Source organism: Pogona vitticeps, chromosome 6 (genome assembly GCF_051106095.1).
Source record: "Pogona vitticeps strain Pit_001003342236 chromosome 6, PviZW2.1, whole genome shotgun sequence".
Taxonomy (NCBI): Eukaryota; Metazoa; Chordata; class Lepidosauria; order Squamata; family Agamidae; genus Pogona; species Pogona vitticeps.
The window spans coordinates 33,669,653-33,681,916 of NC_135788.1; the positions used below are offsets into that span (position 1 = coordinate 33,669,653).

The 12,264-nt window shown below is 37.7% G+C and overlaps 1 protein-coding gene across 1 annotated transcript in view; it reads left to right on the plus strand.

The window, feature by feature from the left end:
• The window catches only part of DNAH11 (dynein axonemal heavy chain 11), a 186,984-nt gene that overhangs the window by 47,980 nt on the left and 126,740 nt on the right, over nt 1–12,264 (plus strand). The window contains exons 25-31 of the mRNA XM_020781900.3: nt 2,186–2,308; nt 3,384–3,506; nt 3,937–4,161; nt 6,402–6,493; nt 9,759–9,885; nt 10,022–10,171; nt 11,332–11,565. Of these exons, the coding sequence (XP_020637559.3) occupies nt 2,186–2,308; nt 3,384–3,506; nt 3,937–4,161; nt 6,402–6,493; nt 9,759–9,885; nt 10,022–10,171; nt 11,332–11,565 (1,074 nt within the window). The remainder of the gene's footprint in view (nt 1–2,185; nt 2,309–3,383; nt 3,507–3,936; nt 4,162–6,401; nt 6,494–9,758; nt 9,886–10,021; nt 10,172–11,331; nt 11,566–12,264) is intronic.

Here is a 12,264-nt window from a genome sequence, read left to right on the forward strand (position 1 = left end):
CATTTCTGAAAAGCACAGTGCAGCTTTTGGGAATCTGCCCTCTTTATAAATGTTAGTGAATATATCCCAATGTGGAATGAAATCTATCAGTCTCTTTCCTTCATATGGTCTGTGGGATATATTCAGACATGAGCAAGAGCATGCCAAGGATAAAATGCCAATGATTTCCATACTTTAAATTTTTTTCTCCATGGAAATACTGCATGAGTGTTATTTCACATGCAGATACTTCAGACTATGTAGTTTTTGAGTCTGTTCAACACTGGTATGGATTGATAGAAAATACTTTGTAAATAATTCATTTTCATTCTGGAAAATATTAACCATGTCAACTGCAAAGCCAACTGGAGGAATGTCTTCCATAGGAAATAGAAAATGATACCAAGCCAATAATATTTTTGACCAAATGGGTATTTTGCCCATTTTGATAGATTATCCACAATGCAATCACAGGGGCCCCCTTCTTCCAATCAGTCATTAAAATACAGAAAGCCAAAGTTGCCTCTTTCTTGTTTTTACTGGAACATGCATGGATTTTGACCACTGATTGCTGTTGGCTTCAGAAATCCTTTAGGTATAATTTTTATTTGGCTTTTCTCATCACAATTTTAAGGTACAGAACTGCTTCTTCACAGTACTAATCAAAGGCAGCTTGAGTATCTATCCTTTTGTATAAAAGATCCTCTTCTAGTGCTACTTTCCATTACTGCCACTGCCCAGCAGCCACCTTTCAACAATTCCTCACCCTCATCACCACTTGAAGTATCAATTCTCTTCTTCTAATGTTTCCACTAATTCCTGAAAAGGATGGATGCATCTTAGTCAGTTTTGACCATTTCTCCCTGGGTGACCCGAATAGGAATCTAAGCCTGTAACAGAGTGTAGCCTCCTGATGGTATTACTCTCAACATCCAGACACACTCAGACCTCCTCACTACATTATGAGGTGCATCCAAGATGATCTGATGATCTGTCTGTCTGTCCATCCTGCATGTAGTACATATAATATGAAAATCTGGATTAGATTCAAATGGAGGAGTGAAAATTGGAGGAAAAATCAGGAATCTGAAGCCACCATGTTACAGGCAGAAAGCAGCTGTACATTAAGACAAAAATAATGACTGCAGAAAATTACATAACTTTAATGTTGACCATAATAAAATCAAAATGAAGTTTTTTTTTATCCCTTGGTTGAATTTTCTTTCAATTGAAAGAGAAAGTACAGCCAAGAACACAGAAGACAACTATGATTTGGAAGAATAGCTATGAAGGAGCTAGAAAAAGTTCTTAAGAGTAAGAATTTGTCACCGGAGACTAAAACCAATATCATCTATACTATTGTATTCCCAGTTACTATGTATGGATATGAAAGCTAGACAGGAAATATTGATTCATCTGAACTGTGGTGTTAGGAGAGAGCTTTGCTGATACCAAGGATTGTCAGAAAGACAGGTCAGACCAAGGCAAAATTCCTTCCAAATGTGATAATGACTAAATTGAAGCTCTCATGCTCTGGGCATATCATGAGAAGATAAGGCTCATTGGAAAGATAATGATACTAGAGAAGAAAGGAGGCAGTAGGGAAAAAGAAGATTGAACATAGATTTCATTGACCCAATAAAGGGAGCAATGGCCTTTAATTTGCAAATCCTGAGCAGGGCTGTCAAGGACAGGGCCTTTTTGAAGTCACTAGTTCGTGGAACAGACACAGATCAGAATCCACTAGATGGCATATAATAATATCATCATCATTGTTATTTATTTGTTGACAGATACATATTTATCCTGCCTTTTAAAGATGTTCATCTTTCTAATGCAGCTTACAAAGCTACATAGGAAATTACTTATCTAGATCATAAAGTATATAAAACATCAACATTGCAAGCAGCAACATCTAGCAGTTCTCTGTTTGCACTTAAGTTTTGAATACATGACGTATTCAAAGCCCTGTTAGGACCCTGCCTATGGAACAAAACTGAAGTAGAGTGCCATTCTTCCAATTTGGTATGTATCCATGTTTTAAAACTATGCATATGGGACTGGGTTTAGATTCCATCCCAAATAGGTTAGGGGTTTAAAGACTAATAGCTGTGCTTTAAATTTGATTCATTAAGAAACATAGAGGTGGGGAAATTGAAATACAGAAGCACAAATGTATTGTTTCTTTGGTATTGTTCCTTTGCAGATTCAGTTTTCAATAAGTGAAGATACAACACTAGCAGACCTGTTGGAACTGAAGCTGCACAAAATGGAAGATGATGTCAGGAGCATTGTTGACAAAGCCGTGAAAGAACTTGGAATTGAAAAGGTTAATCTTATCTTTTGTTGGAAATTATCTCAATCCAAATTTATTCCTGGATTGTATGATCCTTCCTAAAGTTTTTCAGCTTTCGTAGTGTATGATGCACTGGAATTCCATCTGTTCCTGCTTTTGTCGGATTTAATACACACCATGGAAAAATTATTTTGTCTTCTAGTTCTTTCTTTTGTGAGAGAGTGCAAGTATATATGAACTCTCAATTGTAGGTATTAGTAAAATAGTTCAAGAAAAACAACAATATGATTTTAGATATGATTGTGGGCAAGAGTCTTTTTGTACTAGCATGCATGCACACACCATTGAAACACCCATTCAGAAACAAACATATTGATGATTATGATCAAAAGTAGGTAAGACTCCTTTTTTGCAGTTTCGTACAAGTAGACATGTGCACGTAGGAACCTAGTCATGATGGTAAAGATGGCAATTGTAAGTGGAAGCAAAATGCTTATTCCTTAAATCCAGAATTTTATAAACACTTCTTATAAAGCTAAATCTAGAAGAAGTGGAATAAAGAGGAGAAGGAAAATCAAAGGCTTTTCTCTTTGGTCTGTATTTCAGAAGTCTGTAGATTTCTGTCAGGATTTCATGTCTGCTGTCCTTGGCCTAAGGATCACATGAAAATGGCTCCTTTTAAAATACATAATGACAACGAATCTTTCCAGGACATTCTATTGATTATAGAATCATAGAAAAAAAAATATTTGGACTGGGCTTATAAGGCCATGGAGTCCAACCACCTGCTTAGTGCAAGACTCTAACTCAAAGTAGATGTGATAGAGGGTTGTCCAATTTTCTCTTGAGTGACTCAAGAGCTGGAGCACTCGGCATCTGTGGAGGTAATTGGGTCCATTGCCATACTGCTCCAAAAGATGTTTTTCCTGATATTCAGCTGAAATGTAACTTCCTGTAACTTGAGCCGATTATTACATGTCCTTTACTCTGGGGTGATAGAGAACAGGTCCTGCCCCTCCTCTGTATGTAATGATATTTCAAGCATTTGAAAGGAATGATGTTGATCCAGAAGAAATATTTCTAACCAATATTCTGATGTGTTAACCAGATTCTCATAGAAATCAGCCAAACATGGGCTACCATGGAGTTTTGTTATGAAGAGCATTACAGGACCAGTGTTCCTTTGTTGAAAATGGATGAGCAGCTTTTTGAGACTTTAGACAACAACCAAGTAAGAAGTTGCTTCCTTACTTATATAGTAAATGTGCTCATTGCTTACTAATTGTTTTTATAATTGAACAAAACTTGTGACCCTGTTTCCAGAATTTGTATTTACAGTGGATCTTAACTGTCCCAGATGTTAGTCTGTAAATTATATGTGTTCTTGACTGTATATGTTTTAACAAAAAATTCTGTCTGTGTAGGAGTTAGCAAAATTACAGGTCCTTGGGCTCTCTCTTTTTTCTCCATAGATAGTATGGAATCATTTAATAACATGCTGTCCGTTTGCAAGGTTTGAAAATGTCTTTTGCTGTGATTTACTGTAATAATAGCCTGCAGAAGATTTTTTTTTTTTTGGTAGGACTTTTGTAGCTGTGACTGCTGTGATGGCACAAGTAATTTTATTTATCCTTTCATTTTATTTCCCTTTGTTTTTCAAGGTTCAGCTGCAAACCGTTCTGCAAAGTAAATACATTGAGTATTTCATTGAGCAAGTTTTAAACTTGCAAAAAAGGCTAAATGTTGCAGACTCTGTCATTTTTCTTTGGATGGAGGTTCAGCGAACATGGTCTCACCTTGAAAGCATTTTCATTGGCTCCAATGATATCAGAGACCAGCTTGCTGAAGATTCGAAGAGATTTGATGGCATTGATGCTGATTTTAAGGTTACAATTAAATCATTCTAATCACTAGACTATCCTGTCTCTTCTTCACTTCTTCCTTTTACTTAGAAAACAATATAATTAATAATAAGCATGTGTTGTCAGGTCAATTCCAACTTATGGTGACTAGAGATGGGCACATACTGCTGGTTTGGCAGTTCATGCCAGTTTGGTGCCTTGGGTGCACAGCTGTTCTGAGAGCACCCTGGCTTCCCAGCCCTGCCTCCTCTGGTGGGCGTCATTTCAAAGGCAGAACTGTGGCTTCTCAGCCCTGGCTCCTCCAGTGGGTGCCCCCTTATAGGCAGCAGCACCGGCAGAACAGCTGTGCACCTGAAGCACCAAACCAGCAGTTGATGCCAATCTCTAATAGCAACCTTTTCCAGGGTTTTCCAGCCACAGAGTACACAGAAGTAGTTTACAGTTTCCCTTTTCTGGGATTATCCTGGGACTATACAGCTTGCCCAAGGCTACATAGGCTAACACTTTTCCTGGGACACATCGCGTGGGATTGAATTTCAAACCTCCATAGTTAAATACATTGCTCAGTGAGTGATGCAGCCAGCTGGAATAAATACTGGACCTCCTGTTTTTATGACGCCGGCAAGTCCTCCTATTCAGTTCTTACTGTTCTATACCTAGAAAACCCTGGAAAGGGTGACTATCAGTCAGAACTGAATTGATGGATAATTATTAACTGACTGGATAGTTCAGTGAGTTAGCCATCTGACTGTGTAGCCAGAAGTTGGGAATTTAATTCCCTGCTATATGTCCCAGGAATAGAGCCAGCTTGTGTAGCCGTAGGCAAACTACACAATCCCAGTGTGCCTCCAGAAGAAGAGAATATTAAACTACTTCTAAGTACTCTGCACCTAGAAAACTCTGGAAAGAGTCATCATACTTCAGAATTGACTTGATGGCATGTTGTTGTTGTTGTTGTTGTTGTTAAAGCAGTAATACTCCACTCAGTACTCAGGATATGTTCCAAGAAAATGAAGCACTACCTGAATCAGGGCAGCTAAACATTACGCCTCTCCACCAACTGTTGTTCTGTTACCCTGTGAAATCCTCTGCCTTCATCATGATCAACACACAATTGAGTTTTTTGTATAGTAACCAATGAAGAGGACCAGGCTCAATTTCTGTTCTTGTTACAAAGAGTACCAAAGCAGTATAGAAATATTATTAAAACAATAAGGTATTATTAATTTTAAAAATAAGAACATTAATATACATCATCAAAATAAATAAGGAATAAAACAATCCTTTCCAACCTCTGCCATGAACGGACTAGATGATTACAGGCAAGCTACTGATCATGACTCCCTCTACCATTTGTGGTGTGAACTTAATACTATTCAGCTGCCATACAGAGCTGGATGTGATCCACTTGAGGGAATACAAGTCCTTGGCTTTCTCTCTCTGCCTAGCTGATCACTAGCAGAGATAAGTACTGTGAAGCACCACCAAATGGACATCTGAGCATCCATGCTATAGCAAATCAGTGCTGTACAACACAGTGTTATATGGGGTACTAGTGTATTGCATGAGACTTAGGATATGGTGAACTAGTTGAAAGATTATATCATAATATATTTATGACAGAAGCAAAACATAATGCTGTAGTACCTCTAAGATCTGCAGATTTATTTCAGTAGTATACACACTGAAGCAGACTAACATGGCTGCCTCTTTGACTGTAATAGTTGTCTTTAGGATGATATGAAACTGTGTTTTTGCTAGGATTATATATTAAATAACCCACATTGAATAAGCCATTAAAAATTAAAGAAAACTATATTTTACATAAAACAAGGGAAATGCTATCATTAAAACAAGTTTTGTCACTGTGTTTTTCCTTTTTAAACTATTATGCATTAGCATTTCAAAGCACATAAATCTGAAGAACTATACATTTATTTGGATAATGATACTTTGTAGCTCCAGATTTTTCTTCAAATTCTTTACAAATCATGAAGTTTTTACTTGCTGAGTTTTCAGTTGTATATTTGAGGACAACTACATGTGATGGTTTGTAAACTGATAGATGTGTATGTGCATAACCTATATACTTCAGATAATCAGTTGTCTGATAATACAGCTATCAGTTATCTACCAAACTGAAATTGTTTCCCCCTAATAGAGAAATATCTTGTTCCTATTCTTTATTTTTTTAAAAAAAGTTTGACAAGAAACATCTTTTGGGCATTGAATATGGAAGCTAATATTTCTTCTTCTGTATCCAGGAATTAATGAATGATTCGGCAGCTACAAAAAATGTTTTAGAAGCAACAACTAAACCCAAATTGTATGAAAAGCTTGAAGATTTGCAACACAGGTAACAGTGAGCTTTAATGTTTCATATAACACATCCCAGTAAACTGTAATTATCAGCAAAATGATTGCTAGTGTGGTGGGCTGTATATTTTGCTTTGAGATTTCTCACGGTTTATGTGCTTTCTTAGAATATTTTGCTGAATTTTTAAATAGACACCTACAGTTTTTGATAAGAGTGTTAAGCAATGCATCCTAAACAAAGTGCAGCAGTTATCTAGGCAATACTAGCATGCTCACTTGTACTTTTAAAAAATAGTCACCCATCGCTGCATCCATCAAGACAGAAAGAGGCAGTATGAGAAAGAGAGAGTGATAGCGCACCCACCTTCATATGTGAATTGCATGAATGGTAAACATGATGTGACTGGGAGCAGAGCCACACTGCAATTCAGCCTCTGGTGTCAGGCACATTTTCCCCATGAATCTGCACTGAAGTGTCCTCCCCACAAACAGCTGCTTTTGTACAGCCTTCTTCAGCAGACTTTTTGAGTGTATACATGAGCCTGGCTACTGTGTTATGAAAACATGTAGTTCTTTTCATAAAGCTAAGACTGCAAAGAGGTACCCAGTGTAGTGTAGTGGATAAAGTACCGGACTAGGACTCTGGAGATCTGGGTTTAAACACCCAGTCAGCCATGGAAACTCACTGGGGGAGCAGAACCGGTAAAAACACTCCTTAAATATCTCATTTACTTTGATAGCCCAATTAGGGTCACTGTAGGTTGGCTCCAATATGATGGCACATACTAACAAGATTGCAAATCATATTCAATATTACTTTTTTCCATTTTCCTTCCCCCATATAAAGTGCTATTTTAGTGATCAGTACAGTTGTCCATTATTTACTCAGTTATTGTGAGTGATCACAGAACAAAGGAAGGCTAATTGACTTAGAACAAAGGAGTTGACAGCATGGATGTCCGAACCAGCGGAGCCTACTGGCAACGCCCTGAGAGCTCTTTTATTTACTTAGCATGATTACATAGTATGTTGTTAGAATTCAGATAGGATACTAGTTACCTAATCGCAACTAGGATTGGCTGAAATAACCCTTTGATCTTATGGTCTACCTCTAAGCGAAAGAGCAGAATAAGGGGTTACCCCGTCTGCTGGCAGCTGCCACTTCCTGCCAGGAGTGTATGCACATCACTGGAATGCAGCTACAACCTTTAAGCAGAGGTTTCCCACAACTAATTATTCTAGCTTTTATCTTTATTTTAAGGGCAATTCCTTATGTATTCTTGAAGGCTTTCATGCCGGGATCCGATGGTTGTTGTAGCCTGGTTCCCAGCACTGAAAAATACAACCTGCAGAAGGTCAATGAACTCTACACAGCCACAAGGACCAGGGATTGCACACAAAAGACTATTTAATGACACCCATCAATCACAGTGACAGACCATCTCCCCCATTATCACAACAAGACACCCATAACAAAAAAACACCCTGATCACCATAATCACCCAATCTCCTGAAAAGGACAATAAGATGATCTCACAGTTACAAATACTCAACTATCTCACACACACACCAGAACACAGACAGAGTTCTAATTCCTGTCCTCTGAAGATGCCTGCCACAGAGACTGGCAAAACATTAGGAAGAAAACCCTTTGGAACATGGCCAAACAGCCTGAAAAACCTACAACAACCACAATTCCTTATGTCTTCTGAAATTTCTGAAGCAACATTGTAAAGAAAAGTGAACCAAATTTTCTCCACAATGATGTGAGAGACTGATGAAGCCATACAAAAAAGTCTGATGACTTCGAGTTATTGCTGCTAAATGTGGTAATACAAGCTGATCCATTTTGGCTTTATTTTTATAAAATAAATCATGACACAGTGAGATATGTTAATTGTTGTTGTTCATCTGAGGTTGTGTTTCACTAATATTCAGACCTGCTTAGGACCCAATGATTTTTTTATTATGTCCTGATTCGTAAAACCATAGAATTCAAAGAGGATGTACTTTCTTTTTCACATGCCTGTACATTCTTCTGCCTCTTATTAGTTTATTCATGAATTTCTGGTTAGGAACACTGAAAGCAAAGCCAATATGGTTCCTTTAATTAATGGAATATTGTTCTTGATTCTTCCAAACAAGTGAATTACGATAATCTAAACCAGCCATTCTCAACAGGGGCCATATGACCCCTGTAGGGCCCTGGCGCATTTGAAGGGGGCCACAGATGAGGAACAATTCTTCACATACTTGTTTTTATGGCCAACAATGGCTGATCTAAACTAGATTGAGAATGGCTGATCTAAACTGACCAGCTAGCAGATCAGCTCTAGATCTTTAATGGTGAAGTTTTAAATCAGGGCAAGATCTGCTATTGTGAGCCATGTGATGTAGTAGATAGAATGTTGGACTAGAACTCAGGGGACCTGGGTTCTAATCCTTCGGCCATCAAATTTGTTTCATGAATGGCCATGGTAAGCCACTCCTTGAATGTATCACATATCTCAAAAATCCTATTGGGAGCAGCATAATTTGGAAGTGATTTGATAGCTTGCATATAAGAAAAAATGCAATTAGACAGAGGGAGGCAGCTGCTTTAGGAAATTGCTCTTAGGTGCATGAAGGGGGTACAATGTTTAATTGTTTGATTTATTAGTGTTGCATTTATATTGACAGGTGTGCAGCAAGGATTTTTTTAATTAAAGATGCCAAAATAGAATTGGATTGTGTACTCTGACTTGGGAGGAAGGCGCTACTGGCTTCTCTGACTTAGGCACCAAAATCCCAATCACCCAAATTTAATGTTTGGAAAGTTTTTTGTTTGTTCTCTTTGTGCTTCCATATTATTTAAATTTTAGTCTGTAAACCTGTACGCATCTACCTGTGATTAATTCTTTTGTTAGTCATTCTTCCTTCAAGAAACAGTTGAATCCACAAGATTAACATTTATACAACTTTGCTAGAGAATTGAAGCTGTATTTTTATAAACTCTTACTTAGGTTAATGTTCCAAAGACTGAAGTGGAACTACCTCTGAGCAGACTGGTATAGGATTATGCTGTTAAGGAAGGAATTTGAAACATTACTGCAGTTTTAGAACAGGTAGCCATGTTCCACAAAAGGACACACCAAATTATAGCAGTTAGTCTTTAAGGTGCCACAACATTTTTCTCTTCTTTACTTTTTTTTTTAATTTGAAATATTACTGTATTTGATAGCTAACTACTAAATACTTAGCATGATGCAAAATGAGCTGTATCCACTTAAATGCAAATGCCCTAAATGTTCCTTCTTAATTTTCAGGCTTTCCCTTTGTGAAAAGGCTCTTGCTGAATACTTAGAAACGAAGCGCTTAGCTTTTCCCCGGTTTTATTTTGTTTCATCCGCTGATCTGCTTGACATTCTCTCAAAAGGATCACAGCCCAGACAGGTAAAATTTCTTGCAATCATTTTAAAAACATTAGCTGTAGAGAAACATGATAGTAGAAAGTGAAAAAAAGGATTAAAATCTAAAGTAAAGCTGCAGTGCCAGAGTTCCTTTATTGTATGCTGTTCTTTGAATGCAGGTGACTTGCCATCTTATTAAACTTTTTGACAACACTGCTGATCTCAGATTTCAAGATGACAAAGAGCTATCCAGGAATATCGTGTTAGGGATGTACAGCAAAGAAAAGGAATATGTCCCATTCAGTGCAGAATTTGAATGTCGTGGTCAGGTATGCTGGTTCTTTAATTTCCAAAATGAAAGTAGGCAGTTCTTTTACCTGCTGAAATTAGAAGAAAGTGAGTATATAAATTGGTGCAAGTTTAACAAGGCGTAAGTGTGCATGATGGAAAGTTGCCCACATGTATTATGCATAATCTTTTACTAATATATATTCTGAAAACAATATCACACAGCTTTAAAATGAGTACTTTAAAATACATCACTAAAAGAGCTTTTAAAAACATCATCCTTAGACCAAGCTGGATTTTTAGCAACCAAGCAAATCTCTAGCATAATTTGGACCACCCATAGAAATTTCAGAATTATCCTCTCAATCTCTTGTTGTAATTTTGTATTTTAACTCTTCTTTCTTAAAGTGTGCATGGAATGTTCATATAACCAAATAAATTTAATGATAGGGCAGATAAAATATATGCTGTATTTAAACAAAGAGGTATGTGTCTGAAGAGTCAGAGGCTGGGACTTGAATTCTCTTCTGTGCATCCCATAAGAATCAGTCTGTGTGGCCTCTGGCAAGCTGCATACCAAGATGCCCCCAAAGGTAGGAAATGGTAAACCACTTCCAAGTACTCTCTAGAAATCCCTGAAAAGAATTGGCTTGATGACACTCAATTATTAACATTTAAACAGTCTTGGGAATAGATAAGACTAATTGGGTTGCACTGGCTGACAAATTAAATACCACAATATGGACCATTAAAATAGGCATTTCATAAATTTTGCTTCCAGTGCTTTTCAGATAAAAGTGGTCATGGTAACTAGCAGAGTCATAGTGATAGCAATTTAAATTGCAAGAAGGTTGGAGGTGATAATAATGGTGATGAAGATGATGATAGAGTGGGGAGTATGTGACTTCCTGCAGAGGAGCAGAGGAAGTGTTTGTCGATATCCTAAAATGGCTCATTTAGCCGCTTCACAATACTGGAAGTAAGATCTCTTGAGGTCGGTATGCCATTTGGACTCAAATGCACCAAATGGCATATTGCTCCTCCCCCTGACTTCAAGTGACCCTATTTAGACCACACCAGTGTACACCAAAAAGGTTAGTGTTGTTGCACTGTTTGTTGCCTTTCAGCCTCAGTGAATCAACTCCAGTGAACTAACTCAGTCCAAATCCGAACACAATGTAATGTTTTACTATCTCCAAAGGTGGAAACCTGGTTGAAACTTCTAGAGGAAGTCATGCGTGAAACGGTGAGGCGCCACATTGCGGAAGCTATAGCGGCCTATGAGGAAAAACCCAGAGAACAGTGGCTCTTCGACTATCCTGCTCAAGTTGCTCTCACTGGCTCTCAAATTTGGTGGACTACAGATGTGGGAATAGCATTCAACAGACTGGAAGAAGGGTTTGAAACTGCCTTGAAGGATTATCATAAGAAACAGGTACTGGTGTTTTCTATATCTGTGTGCTCTGAAAACAAAGAGGCAGATAATTATTTCTGCTGACTGTATGCAATAACCCCGTTTTATATGTGATTGAAGTGTGGGTATGTGTGTATGTATGCATGGATGTACATATACACATTAACACAGACATACACATTAAATCAAACTACATGTAAAATAATCTAATATACACAACGAGCAGAGCCAACTATTATTATTATTATTTATTGTATTTATACCCCGCCTATCTAGTCATTTCGACCACTCTAGTTACTTATACATCTTCAGAATCAGTTCCAGCTACTAGTATGGGCTTATAAAGTCCTAAATAGGCTAAGGCATACTTCCTGAAGGTCATGCCTACAACTGAATGATCCTGTCCTATCATTAAGATAAGCTTTGGAGACTTTACTATCTTGACCATCAGTGAAAGCCATTGGGATGGCAGGTGCTAGAGATGGGCCCCACACCTTCTGGAGCTTCTTCCCTTGGGGATGCAACAGTCCTTATTGTCAAGATCTAATGTATGACACTCAAACAAAGTCCTCAAGAGCACTATAAGATATATAACATTTCTAGATAGTTTGAGTCTATGGGGGTTTGTCACAGCTGATGTTTTTCCTGATATAGAGTTAATTTCAGTGTGAAATCAAATAACCATGTCCATCATATCCAAGTTCATATGGGTTAATACCA